Raw genomic sequence first — 19,618 nt, forward strand, 5'->3', positions numbered from 1 at the left:
ATCTCCCATCAGATATCAGTGGTAACTTAAATCCTTTCATTAAGAAAAAACGGGGTGCATTTGTCTTGAGGAGTCATGACCTATATGTGTAGGAGGGTCTGCATAAAGTCTAGGGTATTAATTCATTGTGCTGAAGTTTCACCTTAGAGCAGTTAAGATGCTCCTATGGACTCATATCTATGGACAATAGTGTGAGTTAATGGCAAAGGTGGGACGCACTCCTCTCTAACGTTGGTGTTCAAATTGCCAGCCCCACTTGTGAACACAGACTTTTTCCTTCTGCCTATCCCTAGGGCCTCATCCTGTGGCTATTTTATCTACTGTCCCTGAGACATTAACATGAAAGTTAAGCCAATCTGGGTGGCTTTGCAGGGCTGTCACCAACACTTTTTAGTGTGGGTCAAAAATACTGGTGGGTTTTGTTTTGATCTATGCATTTTTTTTACTGCATGGTCCTCCCAGGTGGAATGTGTCTCTGCTAGCTTGAACAGTGGCTGCCAGTGCCCAAATGGGCCCGATCTGAGGCTCCACACCTCTGGATTTCTCACTGCTCTGCTGCACTGGGTACTCAACAGCAACAGTGTGTGTGCGTACCTCCATACTCAGTCTCAAGCAGGAGAGCACCAGAGAGGCCAATATTTTCATTTCCTGAGCCCTTTCCCTCTATTGTGTGTAGGGTTCTTTATTCTACAGCTTCTCTTGAGCTTTGTGTGAGAATGACCCCACAGAAGCCCTTTGGCACTAAGCACTCCTCAGTTCAGTTCTGAACTAACTGGCAGGGAAACTCATGCCTTGAAAAGACAGCGTGTTGGTTAACAATGGATCTACTTTATGCTTTCTGTGGCTTCAGCCATCTTTGATCCGGCAGACAATCAAAATAAGATTGGGTCAGTTGTGTGAGGATTATATATAGCCGTATTAAGTGACAAGCTACAGAAATTATTGTGGGCTCAAAAATGCAACCTTCTGTACATCTGTGTATTCATCTAAAGGTAGATCCCTTCTCAAGTCTCCTTTCAGCTAACCTTCAAGCAGTGACTTCCTTTCCACCACTTCTGCCCTCTTCCTTGGCTTTGTTCCCTTGCGGTCCCAGTGTAATTATGGGAGCAGCCCTTTGTTCACATGCGCCAGTGTATCTGGAAGGCTTGTTTAGGACTTTTCTGACATGGGGAGAAAAAACAGGTTTGTGACTTTCTGCAACTTTTTTATGGTCTTTCCTGTCTCTCTTCTCTTCCACCACACTCCATTCTATGGGAACCATTTCACCCCTTTGGAAAAGGGGATGAAGTCACTGAGGTCTAGTAAATCTGGGATTGCTTCTGCTGTTTTTTTTATTTAGAAGAGTGACTGACTGTAGAAGACACTTTGTAATCAATAAATCATGTGCCAGGTGTGATGGTCCTTTGTTCATGTTACTCATGCAATGATAGGGTCCAGGTTGTTAGTGTGTCCTTGTGCCTTTCTGCCTCCCTGGCATCATGTCAAAAGTTGTTCTCTTGTCAGAGTAATTGTGAGAGATGTTTGGCTAAAAGGAAATGGAGTGAGGGAGACAGCTACAAACTCCTGTTGCTGCTGTGCTGCAGACACGTGCTCTGGTGAGTTGTACAAAGTAAACTCTTCTAGAGGTAAGAAATCTGCATGACCCTGCCAACTGCTCTGTGAAGTGACTGACTTCAAAACCACAGCTGCTTTTTGGCTGGGAGTCTGTCTGCTCCAGTGCAGAATTTTAGTTGGCATGCTGGAAAATGAGTTCTGGTTTTATTCAGAGAAACGGTGATGTGAAAATGCTGAATTGTATAAGGTTTTTCTTATGAAATGGGATAAAAATACAGGCTTTAAGATTGTAACAATCAGAAAACTATAGTGACGTGTGGGTAGCCAGCAACGTACCAGTGGGTTTGTAGGGGGATATACTTATGAAGAAGGGCTAGTGAGTTCTGACAGAGTTGTACTGCATCTAGTTATGCTCCATTGGAGGCTGTAATGTTAATCCATATATCCAGACTTCAGCTGGTCCTAGTGTCATAGTTTGGAGCTCTGCTATAATGCTACATTAGCGTGTTGGCTCTGTTGCTATCTCCTACGATCAAAGCAGGCTTGGAAGCTTCACTGTGTCTTGTGGGTGGGTACAGGCATGCCCTAAAGAGCTGGCTTTCAGACAGACAGCTGCGGCTGGTAGACTTCTCTTGCATCTCTGCATGGTTTGGCTGTTCTTCCAGTGTCTTCCCCTTTGTTTTCTCACTCTGGCAGCTGGCGAAATCCTCTTAAAACATCTTCTGTTTCCTGTGGTTCATCTGCCTGACAGAACTGCCATCTGCTTTGCAGTGACTGGAATGCCAAGTGCACTGAGGAATTCAGGGAAAAGTTTATTCATGCACTGTGGGTGGGGAGACAGACTATCGCCAGCTGCTCAGTGAGCTTAGCAGAACCTACTTAAGCTTAGAGAGAAGACCAGTGAGAGAATCCACTGGTGGTTTAGGAGACCCATAGGGGCTTAGATGACAGTCACTGGGGCTGGGGAATGGCTTGTGGAAACTGAAATGAGGCAGCGTGAAGCTAGAGGAAAGCTTAACACCCTCAGCTTCTAACCTAGCGGGGCAGTCTGACTTGTCAGATGGAGGTTGATGCTTGGTGTCACCGGCCTTAGAAGTGGACACTTTGTTGGGTTGCTAATTTGCAAGGATCAACTGAATTTAACAGAAGCTGTTTATTTTTAACCAGTAACTGTACTTAGTAGCAACTATCCCTGTTCCTCAGTTGGGAGCTCTCCAAATGCCTTCATTGTGTGCCAGCTGCCGGTTGGTGCAATGAGAGAGGAATCTCAAGGAAGTGGAGCCCTTCACAGGCACACACTGTTTAGCTTTCACCTGAAGGACACATCAGGCCTCTACTCCTGGACATACGCCTTCAGACTTCCCTACTTGGGACTACCCTGAAGACTCTTTCCCCTCTCACCTGCCATATCTTTCTCCTTCAGCCTTGCTGGGGCAGCTATAGGCCTTGGCTATAAGGCAAAGTAGCAATAGGAGACAATAAACCCTAACTCACTCTGAGCCCCATTCTCCATTCCTTATGACACAAAACTCCCTGGCTTCAGTGTGGATGTGTGAGGAAGGATCAGGCCCTTCAATGCAATGGATCTGGCTGCTTGCATTTTTCTAGCCTGTGCCTGGGAGGAGTGGTATGGAGGTGAGCCTGCAGCCAGGTAGCATCTAAGTGTGAGTGCATGGCATGTGATATTTGGTGGTATGCTTGAGGCACGTGAACAGCTGCACTTGGGCCAGAAGGTGGCCAAGGGATGTGCAGGCATACTGCTGTACCCCTGCTGGCCTCCACGTAGCTCATCCCCAGTGGGTTTCTCGCCAGTAAGAAAGCAGGAATGACAGGCGAAGGGAAAGGGAGAACCCCATCTGGAACCGAACAAATATAACAAAGTGAAAGGTGGGAGGAGGTGACCTGGACATCTCCAGAGACGCCTGTCTGCCAGCCCTGGTCAGATTTGATTTAGAGAGTTAATAGGAGTAGCTGGCTGAGTACTGCATCCCCTCCGAGCAACTATCGCAGTCTTGGAGCTGGTCATTTGATAGCTCCTTGGTGCTTATAAAAGGCGTAAGCCGGAGCAATGCTGGGATTAGATGTACCTGCTGCCTTGGGAGAGCACACGGGGAGATGCAGCTTTTACCCCTCCCCCATCTCGGGATTGAGCTCTTGCTAATCACTGTAACCATGACAACCAGGAGAGACAGGCCGCAAAAGCAGCTATCAACCTGGCAACCTCCTCAGCACAGGGCAACAAAAACCTGTTAAAACAGCCACTTGGAGAGGAAAGAGCGGCCAGCAAACAGCCTGGCCTCTCCTGCTGTGGGGGGAGAGGAGAAGTAGCAGCGCACAGGACTGCTCTGCACGTGGCTGAGGTCATTTCCCACCCTTCGGCCCAGTGTCTGGGCAAGGCCCCTGTCCTTGTTAAGCCTCCCCAGGGTGGGATGCAGCAGCCTGAGCTAGAAGACAGGAGGCTCAAACGAACCATCTACTCTGAGCAACCTGCACAAGGACATCTCCTGAGAATGGTACTAGTCAGCCCTGGAGACAACCCTCTCCCAACCCCGGAGCAGGCTCTTATGACAGCTCCGTTCCCAATGGCCAAAGAACCACTGTTGGAACTATGCTTATGCCACTACTTTCTACAAGGGGATTAGTAGCTAGTGTCACCTGCAGGGTAGGCCTTATGCTCTCGGTCCCTCTTTCTCATTTTCTTTCTTTCCTACCCTGAGGGAAGGTTTTTCAGTGCTGTTTATTGCATTTTCTAGCTGGATTCTGAGTCCAGCCAGGTTAGACCTGCTGATACTGGTAGAGAACTAACTGTGCACTGTCTCCCTCCCAGCCAGTGCGTGCAGAGCACTGATAAAAGCATAAAAGGGACAGGCATGGGAATTAATTCCATTTTTTGGCTAAAATGTGTGCGTATTGGGAGGGAGAAGCAAAGTAGTGCTTGGCAGCCAAACAGTTTGGCTTTCCAACTCCTCATCTAGTTCATTGTCTGTCTCGGCTCATCGTGTGCTGATTAAGGGAAAGGTGGGACTGCCCTGAAAGGACTTTTAAAGCTAGCTATAGCCTAGGGCCACAAGCCTATTTTCTTTTAAAGCTGCAATTCTATGTACCCATACTGACTGCTGTGAATCTCTTGTCTAGCCCTCTCAGCTCTTCCCACCTTGAATGACGATCATTTTGGAGAATAAAATCCCTATTCTGCCTGCACCTGCTTCTTCCAAAAGAGGTTTTAAGTTAGAGGAGTTTATAGGAGGGCCTGGCTGGCTCAGAAGCAGGATGCTGGAAGCGTTTCTCTTCTACAGGGCCCGTTTAAACCCAGCTGTGCTTATCCCTACCCTCCAGTGGTCATTCTTTGACATCTGAGGAATGAGTTGGGTGTGACAATGTTCACTTCCTGCTGCAGAGATGCCCCTATCACACGAAGCACCAGCACACAGGGTGGCAATCTCAGCAGAGGGCAAAAATGGACTGGCTGCTGCTGGTCAGGCCCGTTGGGAAGGGAGCTTTCTTTGCAGCTGGCCAGCCAGTTATGGTTCTGTGGGTAAATCGAGAATGTCAGTGTGACTCTCGTTGGCATTAAACAGACTGTTTACCAACATGCACAATGAAGAAGCATTTTGGTGCATGTTGGGTGCAACACCGGTTGTTGGAGGGAGTGGTAGGGAGAGAAGCTGCACCTGTTATTCCCCCTCTCTCCCTAGAATAAGGAGACATGCATTGACGGGCTGGCACTGGAGGTTAGTCTGTTTGTTTTCTAGACTTTCTTGGGCAGAGTGGTCCTGACTGCTCAGTAAATCAGTCATCTGCTTCTGTTATGGACCCTGCAGGACCAAATGAAGGCCAGATTCCAGGTCTGTGCAATGAGTGGCATGAGAGCTATTCCTGACAATTACTGGAAAAAGTTGCTTGCCTCAAGGCAGGAATAGGAAGAGATTAGAATCATCTTTCAACACTTCAGCCTGGGACCTGCCAGAGGGACTGATAAGGCGAGTTTGGCTCTTACTTGGCTCTGTTTTTCTTATGCAACGCTGAGTCCAGCCTGCTGTGGGAAATCCAGCCTGTTCTCAGACATAGTAGTTAGTAGAGGAAACAAGGATGTGTGATTAAAATGAACCAGCAGCGAAGCTGTTATCCAAATGGGTTTGGACAAATGTAGGACATGAACCCAGGCCATTCCTGTTTTTCACTTTGGCTTTGCCAATCAGAATCCTAACTGGTGAGAGAGTGCAAGTCTTGCACTTGCTCTGATTTGGCCTCACACTAAAGCAGGGAGCTGTGCATAGCAGCCCTACCCAGCAGCGTCTTTGGGAGAACTCACTGGTGGACTGCTGCTTCTGTAGTCTCTCATGCTGACAAAGAATCCATCTCCATAAAGACAAGCAAAGGCAGACAGAGCCTCATGGACATACCCCAGGAGTCTGGCCATGGGGAAGCTCCAGGGGTATTTCAGAACCAGAGCAGGAGGGAAGGGAAAGTTTTTTGAGGGGTGTCATTTTCACACAGAGAAATTAAAGTTTACTAAAGAGGAGCAAGTTGGGAGTCAATTTCCAATGGGACTGTCAGGCCAGTATTAAAGGTGGCTAAGTGAATACTCCCCCTGGACTCTGCATGCTAGCGACAGGGGTGCATGGAAACTCCCAGCTGCTTTTTTGGGTATTGGGAGGGAGGAGAGATGGGTTCTTCCCTGCTAGGGAAGGGAGTGAGTCGTTTGAATAGCTGTAAGTCCTTAGAGTACAGTTACTTCTGCAGTGGTCCCTGCTTGTAGAGCCAGACAGTTTTGGTAACGCTGACGGCTCTAGACTGTGTGCTGAAGGCTCAGCATAGGAGATGATTTGGATAGTTACAGCACAATATAACCACACACTTCCTGTACTTTGATCCCAAACTTCTCTTTTCTTGAGTGGCTCCTGTTTCATTCCTTTCATCTTTGCTTAGCATTCAGTCCTCTGCCCCATGTTTGCTCTGCCTACTCTAGAACAGTAGCTCTAAACTGACTACATTAGCTACGCCCAGGAACAGCCTCACTTGGCCTGGGCCTAGGGGGAAGAGTTATTGGAGCTTTCTAGCTGGTGCAAGATTTCAGTTCAGACAGCAGGAGTACATGCAGACTTTCCAGCACTCAGCAGATGCTGGGCTCAGTGAGGGAAGGATCATGAGCATCTGATAAACAAAAGGTAAAAGGGGTGGAGTCAGAGGAACAGGAGAGCTAAGAACACAGTGCTTCCTCCTACACTGGTGCTCAGTTTTCTCACCAGCTGTTGTTTAGCTGCCCAGCGGGAGCTTGAGTGATCATCAGGAAAAGGAAAATAGCTATTGTCTGCCCACTTCTTTTGGTACCCCCTCCTCAAGAGAAATGTGCTGTCAACCCCCACCATTATTTCAGGAACCTGGATGCTATCGGCTAGCTGAAAAGCAAAACCTCCAAGCACTCACTCCTGTTGAGTGCCAATTAATGCCTGAGCCTCGTCCTAGAGAGTGGAGAGCATTATGAAAGCAAGAAAACAATCTGAAGATCCTTGACCTAATTTGGTCTGAGAGGTTGCACACTAAGAACCTGGAGAGGTAACTAGGAAAGGAAAGATGGCCAAGGTAAAGAGCCTTGAGCTGGACTGGTATCAATGATTTGTTTGTAGACTGGAGAATACTGATGCCAGAGTCTCAGTACACAGGAAGGGCAGAATCATGACCTCATTTAGATCCCCTTCACACTTCAGAGGAGTTCATAAGGATTCTTAGTTAGGAATGTCCAATCATGGAGTTAATTTGATTTACCCCCTATAACTGAGCATGATTTTGGCCCACTACCACTTTGCCACTGTAAAGGAGTATAATTCCACTGCAGCGCTCCTGAGGATTTCTGGTTACAGACATTCCCCTGGGGGCAGTGAGGGAAAACTAAGCAGAAGCCCTACCCCATGCAGACATTGTGTGAAGTAAACCACCCCAGCTACTGCAGATTATTGGCACTGGAAGCTCTGCCCCCTTCTCTTCCTCACTTGGTGTCAGCTATTAAAAGACATCAGCATCATTTGATTAATGGTTCAATTGAAACATGCAAAGGAATTGGAATTGGGCACCTGACTTGTCACCAACAAATCTTTACAGTTTAACTACAAAGGAAATAGTGAATCACTGGTTCAGCAAACAAGGATGACCACTGCTCCAGTGGGAAACTGCTTGGGCAGGGGCTAGGAAGGGGGTTCCCTCCCATACAGCAGTGCACTGTGAGGGATGAGTTTTTGTGGCTTTTGTTCAAAGCACCAACCATAGATGCACAAGGGAGACTTCGGCACCTAGGTCCAACCTAAATTCCCACTAGTGAGCATGCAGAAAGCTGTCTCGTACTTGAAGCAGCTCAGCAACGTCATGCCTACCTCACACCTGAGCCCAAGTGGGATTGACAAACTAACCATTTCCCTGTTCCTGTCTTGCCTGGTGCGCTAAGTGTGCTCTCTACACCAAAAAAAACCCTTTTTGTTCTGTAGCCCAGGGGTTAGGGCACTCACCACTTACGTGGGAGGCCCAGGTTCATATCCCCAATCTGCCTGATTCGGAAGCAGGGCCTGGAACTCATGTCTCCCACCTCCAAGCTGAATGGCTTTGCCACTGGGCTATAGCAAGGGGGTAGGAGCAGGAGTGCTGCAATCATCACTTTTCTTGCAAAAAAAAAAAACACAAAACAAAAAAAAAAAACCACCAAAGACTGACCCATGTTAGGCACCAACTCCAGTAAAATGAGCTGAGAATCCTGAGTGGAGGAAGGGGTATGTCTCTGGCCCAGAAAGACAGGTACCTAACTCCCTTTGAGGACAGGATTTAGGCATCTAGCTCAGGCTTATGAATTCCACTAGAGAGCAGAGCAGCTAAAAGTTGGGCATGGCCAGTGCACTGCTTAAGTTCCGTTTGTTACTCTAGTCCCAGGTACTGGTCCCTACTAGACGCAAGATAACAGGTTAGCAGGACTAACTGCCTGAGGCAGTATGGCAAACTCTACATTCAATAAGGTAAACTCATTAGCAGGGTATCCATAAATGAGTAACCTATTTTGCATTTTGATCCCTCACTATAGGAAATTTGGATATGTTCTAGTTTAAACGAAAGGGTAAAAAATAGCCTATGTTTGTACCATGATAGCAAAGAAGAAAGAACGGAGCTTTGCCCTCAGTAACAGACTAAATAACTTGTGTTCAGAAAGGCCTGTCTGAGCAGCCTGGAGTCATGAAGTGGAAGCTACAATGGTAGGCAGAAAGTTATCAAAGCAAGGAAGCGAGAAGCCTACCTGTGCCAAGTGAGCACCGGGGCAAACAGAGAATTCTTGAGAGGAGTGAAGTCAAACAGGGACTAAAGAGTCTGACCAGTACAAAGTACTAGGACCAAATGGTGCTGTACACAGAGGAGGAGCAGTTAAGCAAGTCAGCACGGAACTATACCTCACCCAAGCACTAGGGAAAGCAATTAAAATGTGTAAATCCTGGTGGCTGACAAACGGGGTTTTAATTAACGGTTGAAATGGAATTGTAAAGAAATCCTGTAATTAAGTGCTGTTGGGGTCCATTCATACCTAACAAAGAGCACAACTGAGCACACTGCACTAAAAGATCCGCAGCAGACTTTCATCTGCAGCACAGTGTTTGAAGGTAACTGTCCCACACAAGGGGAGTAAGAGTCCAATTTGGATGCAGTTATGCTCTTCTCCAAGGCTAAAAGCTGCAGCATGGGCCTAAGCTTTGCAGAACAAAGAGAGAGAGTTAAAACTGCAGCAGAATCAAGGCTCCCTTGCTCTTCTACTCATGCTTTATGAGCATGGCCTGGGCTCAGATGGTCTGTTTTTCAGCAGTGAAATCAGCAAGAGAAAGAAGGTGGATGTGGTGGATTTGAATTCACAAATAAGCACTGTAGTTGATGCATTGTGTTTGCAACCCATGAAGATTATGCTGAGCTGGGGGATTGGAAGAGAAGCAAACACGTCAAGATGTTCTATATGGCCAGCTAATGAACAGATGGAAAGGTAATGCCAGCTACTTCTGGCCAGGTACACAAGGATTCTAAGAGAGAGCTACGCAAACATCAATATTGGATAGGAAAGGAGAGAGAGACAGGCAACGGGGGTGAGGCAGAACAACAGAGAAGAGATGAGAAACTTCTTTACTGCACATACAGTGAAAAGAGCTTGGTGGATTCGTGTGTCTTTCACAAATGCTGAGGAATCAACAGTGTTAAAAGCCCCGGTCTTCATAATTGCTAGAGTGGGAAAGGCCAAGATTTATTGTAGATTTGGCCTGGACCTACAGAGGGTGTATGTGATGAGCACATGACTCAAAAATAACAGACCTCCCCATAGCACTTGTTATTTTTCACTCCCTTCTACCATTTACACTTAGAAGGACTTCATGCTGCCCCAGTGATGCTCAAGGTAGCATTGGATTGAGCAGCACATAAGCTTCTTGTATTCAAGAGTGACTATTTAGTTTGCTCCAGAATATATTATCTTCATCTGTTCAGCAATGCTCAGACATGCACCTCTTTAGAACCATGCCATAGTTTTTTGCTGGCTAGTGAATGTACATGTTCTGGGATGCTGCTAAGTTCCCACAACTACTTGTTGAACACAGCACTAAAAATGATCAAGCTTTACCCACATCTCCATGTACGCTCTCCCTGGCCATTAATTGAACCATGTGGTTAATATTTTTCTATAGGGTCTATAACTGACCCAAACACTGTTCAGGAGGAGATGCTGGGAAGTCAGCAGAAACCCAGAAACCCCTTTCCTGGGCTTGGGGGGAAAGCTCTCCTGCCTTTTTGAGTGATTAAATCAAATCAATGGGGAGCCTACAGGAAAAACTTCTCTTCTCCATCTTGCAGTCTTGTGAATTGTAAAGAGATTTCCCCCTACTTTAAAACAACTTCCCCTCTGCCCAAATTCACATACACAGAGCTGGAATGAGGTAGGAGTCGTCATTCAAGCCTTGTTTTATTGCCATTGGTTAAATGTAGCCCAATTGGCTCCTCTGAACAGCTTGATTTCATGAGCTTGCCGCACATCTCACAAAGCCATGAAGGCATTAAACATTGCCTTGTTGCTATGGCACCCTCTCTCTTTAAAGGGGAAGAGAATAGCTAATTACACTGTTTGAGAAACTAAAAAGGAAGCAAAAGAAAAGAGGAATAATGGAGCAGAGAAGCCTGGATTTGTGCTAAACCTGGCAGATGGAGCAAAGGAGAATCTGTGCTCATTAACATCCCTGATAGAGGTGAAGTACTTGCCAGGGGTCTGGGACTTGTAACCAATGCTTCTTTCTGTTCCTCTTGGTCTCCTCCTTGAGCTGGAGGTGGCTAATCAGCAAACTTCCCTCAGCCAGGAAGAGACCCCTTCCTCAGTTGCTAGAGTTACCACCCCTTTCACACTCCAGAGAGCCCTTAGCCTATGAGACTCTCTCCTTGAGTGGAGCTGAAATAGGTGGCAGCAAATAGCAGGTACATTCCAACATATAGGTCCTGGCTTATGCCAGCCTCTAGGCAATGGCAGCATCGGCGTGGCCTGGCATTTTAAATCTCTTGGGCAGCATTTGGTTGTTCCTCAGGCCTTCTAATCCCCTACTTACCCTCTCCCTTCGAGCCCTGGCACAGCAGGTGCAGTTGGCAAGAGAGACACAGGATTGAATGTTCTGCATGCAGTAATAGTTGGAAAAAATGTACCAGCTACTGTATGTGCATTTCGCAGTGCTAGCTATGCATGGAGTTGGAACAGTCACAGCAATGATGCCATAGATCAAAGCTAGCAAGATACCTACTTCAGTAGAACTGGGGCTTTCTATTAGTAAATACCACCAATTAGACAATTGTAGCTAAGGCAAAATGAAGCAACAAAACCAACCTATAGCGGCAATGACTTCAGACTCCTCCACTCCGTGCAGCTGGAGGAGCTGGCTGTTCTGCACTTCTCTTGCATAGCAGCGCTGGGCTCAGGCCTCTGGTGGGAACACCACATTTTGTAACCTAGATGGGGAAAAGAGGTTCTCCACTTCCAGCTTCCAAATCTGTGTTTGGATAAAAGGGAGATGAGAAAAATCTGCCATTCATTGCAAAAGGGCCCCTTCCTAATGACAAGAGTAGCAGCACCTGGATTTGTCAAAAGCCACATACAGTAGCAGTGACAGGAAGAAAGCAGCAGTTGAGAGAAGAATTATCCAAAATGCTTCCAGGAAGCCAGAAGACGTGGCCATCACAAAGACTAAAACATTTTAATTTATTAATTTTACAGACGAGGCTTCCTACTCAGAAAGTAAATACAGGCTTGCTTCAACCACTAGGCTAAAGACCAGGGTTGTGTCCATTCTCTAAGTTTCTCCTAGGAAAGGCTTCCAATGAACACGTCCTGCCAAGATCCATCAAAGGCAAAATTCAAAACCAGTTCACAGTGCACCAAACTGATACTGTACACGGTGTCTTCCTTCTACTCCCCTCTCAGAGTCTTCGTGCCTTCCGAGGACGGCAGCCATTGTGTGGAATTGGGGTATTGTCTGTGATGGAGATGACCTCCAAACCCCCCATGGTCAACCCCTTGATGGCAGACTGAAAGAGCAAGAGAGTGAACATTAGACCGCATGCTGCACCATTGCACAATCAGCACAGACTGGCAGAAAAGTGAAAGAGATCTTTGAGAAGCAGTCTGGAACAGGGCAATCAACATCTCTTTGCAATAGACTTAATCAGGAAGCCCTGTTTGGTCCCGGATGGTCCATTCCTCCTGGCTAGGGCAGGATTGTTTCTGACAATGTATTCTCCATCGATTTGCTACTCTAGTTTGAAGTGATGTAAGCAATTTGGCTTTCACTCAGTCCCTTACACAAAATTATTCTTGGATCTCACCAGGAGGACATTTTTTTTTTTCTTTTTGCAATTAAGGTTTTGGGGTGACAAAACAGTAAATTCCCTGCAGCCCCTCTTGTCCTTCATATCAATTTCAGAAAAGCAGGTTAACAGGCATCATAATGCCATAGGCCTAAATAAAAAACCCTGCAGCCCTCAGAGAAAGGAACAAATAGATGAGGGCTCATGATGCCAGTGAAGAGGAATCTTAGGCACTTACCGTACGCCCAGGGCCCAGACCTTTCACCACCACTCGCACATGGGACACGCCCTTCCCGCAGGCTTTCTGTGAGGAGAACAGTGCTTTCAGTGATGAGGGGCAGGCAGGTCAAAAGGTATCTATCGCTGCTAGTACCAATCTCTCTGGATTAATCCCTTTCATCCACTATCACAAGCATCTTCAGACAGAAAGGAAGAGAGAATCAAGGATGGTTCCAGGGAGATAAACATTGAGATCATATGGACAAAGCCAGGGATTTGGGGAAGGACAGGAAATGCACGGCCAGGGACACATTCAACATAACATTATGTATGAAGAAGAAAGGGGAGCTGAGAAGGGAAGCTGTCTTGGGTCATGAGTTGAGGCAGCAGATGATGTGTCCTTTTAAGGCTGGTAGGTGACCAAATTAGGGAGGGCCTAAAAAAATTTCAAATCAACAAATCTTACCGGTTTCTCCTAATGTGGCACAGCACTGCCATCTAGTGGAGATCTCTAATCCTTCCCTGAGGGTGCAGGTTAAAAATTGTCGGGAAGTATGTTTATACTTAAAATGATACAGCCCCAGAACTTCAGGGCTTGTCTACACTTAAAACACTGCAGCTGCACTGAAGCACTTCAATGAAGACACTATCTACACCAACAGGAGGGCTCCACCTCCTCAGGATGTTAGGCTGATTTAACTGCATTGTTCAAGGGTGTGGATTTTTCATACTCCTCAGCGACGTAGTTTTACTGACTTAATTTCCTAGTGTAGACCAGGCCTGACAGGAGGGGTTCTTCCACTGGTGTAGGTAATCTACCTCCCCGAGAGGCAGAAACTGGATTGACGGAAGAATTCTTCTGACAACTAGCACCCATCTACATCAGGGGTTCAAACGGCATAGCTACATCTCTTGAGTGGGGATTTTTCACACTTGAGAACTATGCCAATGTAAATTCCCAGTATAGACCAGGCCTCAGGATACAGGGATAGAGACTAATTTCTGACACTGGCTATTTGCGAGTGGTAACAATGCATCACTGCACCTGTATTCTAAGAATCCGTCCTTGATGCATGAGATTGGTTTAGATGAACAAGAACCATTTCCAGCACTAATCACAACACCTTGTTCTTCCCACAATGGGAAAGAAAACTCCAGAGGCCAAAGGGTTAACTAGAGTGAGTTCTATCCAGTTCAGAACAGGGATACTCTAGGTCAGTGTTTCCCAAACTTGGAACGCCAGGCTTGTATAGGGAAAGCCCCTGGCAGGCAGGGCCAGTTTGTTTACCTGCTGCATCCGCAGGTTCGGCCAATCACGGCTCCCACTGGACATAGTTCACTGCTCCAGGCCAACAGGAGCTGCTGGAAGCAGAGCGGGCGGAGGGACGTACTGGTCACCGCTTCCTGCAGCTCCCATTGGCCTGGAGCAGCGAACCACAGCCAGTGGGAGCCGTGATCAGCCGAAACAAACTGGCCTGGCCCGCCAAGGGCTTTCCCTACACAAGCGGCATCCCAAGTTTGAGAAACACTGCTCTAGGTTTTCATTCTCACTGTGCCTCATTCTGCAGTGCTGGAGTCCAAGACACAGGTAGTCTCATCTTCCCCCACACATCATGCACAAACTTAGGTTCTTTTAGAAACACTTACACTAGAGCCACAGAGCCAGATATTAAACTCTGTGTGCAACTGGTAACTACACGTGCTCATATTCTCAAAGTCTGACCATGCTCTTTTAGGAATGAAGGGTTGCCAGAATGGCTCAGGTCATTGGTGTGGTATTCTGCCTCCAACAGCAGCTTATAGCTGAGACTTCACCGGGCCACTGTGCAGTGCTGCTCATGGGACAATGCTAAACACAGCAGTTCCTTCCTGCCTCTCACACCTGCTCGGTTTGTACCTAGATTTCATTTTCCCTTATTTGGCTTTTGAAAATAAATGGTCCATGTTCCAACTGAGACCATCTGAGCAAAAGCTGCCCTCAAGTCAGGGCCACAACTCTGCACAAAGTAACAAGAATTTCTTACCCTTATAAGCTATAACTGAAACGGAAGCTCTGTCTCTCACAAAGCAGCTGCCATTTTACCAATGAGCAACACTGCTTATAACAGCATCGATATGTGGAAGGGGAGTCACAGCTGAATAAACTGTTTCTATCTGGGCTTAACAGTCAAATGAAATGTGCTGCTTAACACTTAGACCCATGGTTTAAACTACAATGCTGTCCAAACTGAAGCCAAAAAAGGATAGGAAGCAACTTTCATTTCTTCATTATAGGCCACTAAAGCCACCACATGTATATTTAAAGCTCCCATTTCACATATAGTTTATCCAGGTTGAGAAGCTCACCATGCCCCCTCTCAAAGGAAACAATGTGGAAACAGAGTGTACTGCTCAGATACACAGGAACTGGCAGACTTTACTTCTCTCCTCCACCAGAAGATAGAAATGGGAGAAGGAAGCAGAACTTCAGAGCCCATCTGTTAGCAGTCACTCCATTGCTAGCACGCCTCCTCTGAGCTCAGCAAGATTAGCCTCAACAAGCAGATTGACCAGACCAGACTCACCGCTGCTGCTGCAATGCCTGCAGTCTGTGCTGCAATGGCAGTGGCCTTCTTGGCATTTCTGAATCCTTCTGTGCCACAGGACGTACGGGCGAATGGCAAGTTCTCAGGACTGATGACCTGGATGTGGGTGCTGGGGATGAGAAAAAGGAGGGTAAGAAGCCATAAGAAAGTAATTCTCCCATCTTTTCTTGCTCTGATTATCTTCCAGGCAGTCCAGAGGGCCCCCGCCGCCCCATACCTCAACACTACTGCACTTTAGGCCAGTGGTTCTCAACCAAGGGTATGCAGAGGTCCTCCAGGGGTATATCAACTCATCTAGATATTTGCCTAGTTTTACAACAGCTATATAAAAAGCAGTAGCGAAGTCAGTACAAACTAAAATTTTATACAGGCAATGACTTGTTTATACTGGTCTATACACTATACGCTGAAATGTAAGTACAATATTATATTCTAATTGATTTATTTTATAATTATATGGTAAAAATGAGAGTCAGCAATTTTTCAGTAATAGTGTTTTGTGATGCTTTTGTATTTTTATGCCTGAGTGTGAGAGCCAGTAGTTTTTAAGTGAGATGAAACTTGGGGGTATGCAAGACAAATCAGACTCGTGAAAAGGGTAAGTTATTTGCAGAAGTTGAGAGCCACTGCTCTAGGCAATGGTAGAAAGCTCCGCAGCAGCCCTGGTTTGTCTTAAGGGTCATGCTAGAGTGGCAGAAAAGAGTATTGGGAGAGTACTGTCTTTTGAGGTAATATACTCCTGCTAGAAATTGTTCAGATGGCATTTCACCTTTCCAGACCCACTTTCCCACTACATGAATATGATTCACCACCTCTGCTTATTTTAAAAACATATAGAACACCTTTTGTAAGCTTCAGAGCACTTTACAGAATTATAAATTATGTCTCATTAGGGGTCACCACTGAAATGCAGCCACCTCTGGTGAACAATATGGCAGCTGTTCAACAGCTATACACAGTGATGAGCTACCAAAATCTTAACAACCGGTTCCCTCCCTCCTCCTGCTCGGCTAGAGCTGGGCCATGCCGCCACCGTGCAGTGCCTGAAGCACCAGGTCAGACTGAGCTCGCAGCCCCCGTTTCCCGCAAATCAGCTGTTCATGCGGGAAGCCTAGGAGGACTGAGAAGCAAGCGGCAGCTTCATGCCCAGGCCCAGGGAGGTGGAGCAGAGGTGAGCTGGGGCAGGAAGCGGTTTCTCCCCAGCGCCGCCTTCCCCCCTCCCTCCCGGTTACCTGCTGCAGCATGGGCGGCCCCCCTGCCTCAGCTCACCTCTGCTCCGTCTCCACCTCCCTGGGGGCCTGAGCGCGAAGCCGCCACACTGCTTCTCTGCCCTCCCAGGCTTCCTGAGCAAACAGCTGATTCGCGGGAAGCAGGGGGGAGGGGGAGAAGTGAGGTGGAGCGTTCAGGGGAGGCAGCAGAGGTAAGCTGGGGCTGAAGGGCGGGGAGCTGGAGCACTCACGGGGGTTGGTACCACTTTTGGATAATGTGCTCAGGGGGAGCAGCTGCTCTCCCTGCTTATCCCCGCCCCCAGCTACGCTCCTGGGTCACTTCAACTTACTGGTTGTTAAATATAGAAACCCTTTTAGAACCAGTTGTTCCACACAGGACAACCGGTTCTAAAAGGGATTCTAAATTTAACAGCCGGTTCCCGCGAACCAGTGCAAACCGGCTCTAGCTCACCACTGGCTGTACAGCAATATTGTAACAATGTAAGACAGGAAATTATAAGATTCCTATATCCTGTTAAAACTGCCTGTGGAATTTAGGGGGGACAAGATGTAATTACCCATACTGGAGTTTGGTCAAAACATGTGCTCAACAGCCTTGCTCTTGTGAAGGCACTATGAGTTAATGGCCTTGGTCTTGCATTTCCCATTACAGATGGCACCTCCAGCACGGCACTGAGGTACTGCTTCAGTACTGACTCATAAGAAAGACTGCAGCCTCCTGAGTAGCCAACACTACTTCCCTGACGTTTCCACAGAGGCCCCCCATCTACCCAAGATCAGGGCCCAGTTGCTTAGCTTGCGTGTTCTCAGCATAAAGCGATACTGCTGCAGGCCTTTTTACATGGGACCTGTACACCAAGAAGTGTGTGTCTTACTTGTTGTACGTAGCTTTGATGTGAGCTATTGGGATATCTTCATATTTTTTTCCACCCCAAGTTAAGGAACTTCCTTGTCCTGGCACAGGGGGAAAAAGGCTGAAAAGTAAAATAAGAGGAATCAAATACTTGCAATATCACTAATACACAATGGTAATTTTTAATACAGTTTTGGAATTTGGGAAAAATGTGGATCAAATGCTGCCAAACGAAGCTCAGAACTTCTTATATGAACTGTGCTTGTGATTGTTTCAAGTCACTTGTTTCCCTTACTTTCCTGAAAGATGCTTGAGGTGATTTACCCCCTGATGAGAGACAAATGAAGAGACTTTGGAGCCATACAGGATGCCTCACCTGAAGTCACTCTTGCTTTGGTTTGTCGTCACTTCAGGTGCAACACTTTCTGTATTCTCCATTTGTTCCTGCAACCTTTGGGAACCTGTGTGTATGCCACGACGCAAGGCAACATTGTAACCACTAGGTAAAAGAAGTGGGAGAAATAGATTAGGATTTCACAGCTACACAACAGTCTTTTACATTATCTTTTGCCACCCTCACATAAGACCTCCCATAGTACATTTTCACACAGAAAACAATGAAAGCTATTTGCTGACTGCAGAACTAACTCAAGCAGTCATCATCACCCTCAGGGTTCCCCAGTCACCTTGAGGAATCAAATAGTAACCACCCCAGGAACATCACTTTTTCAAAGGGATGTTGTCAGGCCTCCACATTCCCGTTTTTTATCAAAACAAACAGTAGGGCAAAACTGAGGAGTGTTTTCACAGTAAAAATAAATGCAGACAGCATGCCAGCAGTGCACAAGAAATGGAAATGGAAAGGGACTTGGCTAAGTTCACTGGCTAGGATCTAGGGAGGCGCAAAAGCAAATACTGCAATGAGCACCGAGGTATTTTGTATAATCCTTTTAGTAGCACAGAGGAGGGGATTTTAGGTGGCTGTCTAATTTCATTTGTATCTTGACAACATCCATTGTGAAGCGACACTTAACTGGGAGCAAGTCTGAAAATAAGACTGTTCATCAATAAAAAAGTAGCCTTGCCCAATCATTTCCTGCCAAGCCTATGCGATACCCTAACAGCCTGTACCTCAAGCCCTGGATTTCTCTATTGTGCCTAGATCCTGCACGAGGTCATCAGCTGACATAGAAACAGCAGCAACAACATCACAGTATGACCTTGTTACAAGTAGAGCTGGGAAGGAAGGCGCTTGTTAAACACAGGTAGCTTTAATAATTTAGCTAGTTCTACCCTACACAATCTCTTCCTACCCAGCAGAGCCCTTCCTGTGTGTATCAACCAGAGCTGCTGACTTCAGTAGCTATACAGGTTTCATTAGTTGGAGAGTGAACAGGTTTCTATTGCACCTCATGCTTTGTCAATACAAGAGTGAACTGAGCTGCAATGACAGGACCAAAAGGCTGTATATAAAAGCAGAACATGAAGACTGTGTGATTGCACAGGTATCCCTGTGGAAGAGAATCTTTATTACTGAGCACCATACCCAACCAGAGGGAGACTAGCCTGAGTCTGCAGGGCTGATGGCAAAACAACTGTTTTTATTTGCGCTCTGAGCAATCTGGCTCTGGAACCAAGAAAGATGAGAACAGCAAACGAGCCCCACAGCACCTGTTTAGCACAGTCACTGCTTGGAGCAGAGACATTTTGAATCCACAGTACAACCCAACGCAAAGTGCAGCTGCTGCTGTGGTTAGCTCAGAACTGGAACCCCAACATCCTGGCCACCTACTTCCCGCAGCTGCCAACACCCTGGCCACCCGCTCCCCCCTTCCCACTGTAATGCCCAATGCCCAGGCCGCTCACTCCCCACTTCCCCTCCGCACCTCTCAGGCTGCCCACTCACCCCCCGTGCAATTCCCAAGGCCCTGGCCGGCTGCTGCTACTGCTCCTCCCTCCCCCCAACTCCCAAGGCCCTGGCCACCCCTTCCGCTGCCCATTCCTCCTCCCCCGCCCCCAATTCCCAAGGCCCTGGCCGCCCGTTCCCCCTCCTCCCCCGCCCCCAATTCCCAAGGCCCTGGCCGCCCGTTCCGCCTCCCCAAGGCCCTGGCCGCCCGGCCCTCCCCTCCCCAACATGCTCCCCCACGTCGCTCACAGAGCAGCACCCTGGCCGCTACCCCCATCTCCTCCAGTTACCCCAATCCGGCTCCTAAGAACCGCTGCCAGGCAACCACCAGCACCCGGGTCATGGCCCTTCTCCGCTGCCGTCCGACCCGCCCCAGAACGAGGAGCCACTGGCCCAACCCGCCAGGAGAGGGGAAAGGTCAGCG

The 19,618-nt window shown here is 47.4% G+C and overlaps 1 protein-coding gene across 1 annotated transcript; it reads right to left on the bottom strand.

Annotated features, from left to right (window-relative positions):
* Positions 1–11,778: 11,778 nt before the first annotated feature.
* Positions 11,779–19,608, bottom strand: MRPS11 (mitochondrial ribosomal protein S11). The gene is made up of 6 exons (XM_032806528.2): positions 19,485–19,608; positions 17,665–17,787; positions 17,311–17,409; positions 15,186–15,315; positions 12,641–12,706; positions 11,779–12,123 (listed from the first exon to the last, which is right to left on the bottom strand). The coding sequence occupies exons 1-6, from the start codon at positions 19,535–19,537 to the stop codon at positions 12,016–12,018; spliced, it is 579 nt and encodes a 192-aa protein (XP_032662419.1). The 5' UTR covers positions 19,538–19,608; the 3' UTR covers positions 11,779–12,015.
* Positions 19,609–19,618: the final 10 nt, after the last annotated feature.

Source organism: Chelonoidis abingdonii, chromosome 9 (genome assembly GCF_003597395.2).
Source record: "Chelonoidis abingdonii isolate Lonesome George chromosome 9, CheloAbing_2.0, whole genome shotgun sequence".
In the NCBI taxonomy this organism is placed as follows: Eukaryota; Metazoa; Chordata; order Testudines; family Testudinidae; genus Chelonoidis; species Chelonoidis abingdonii.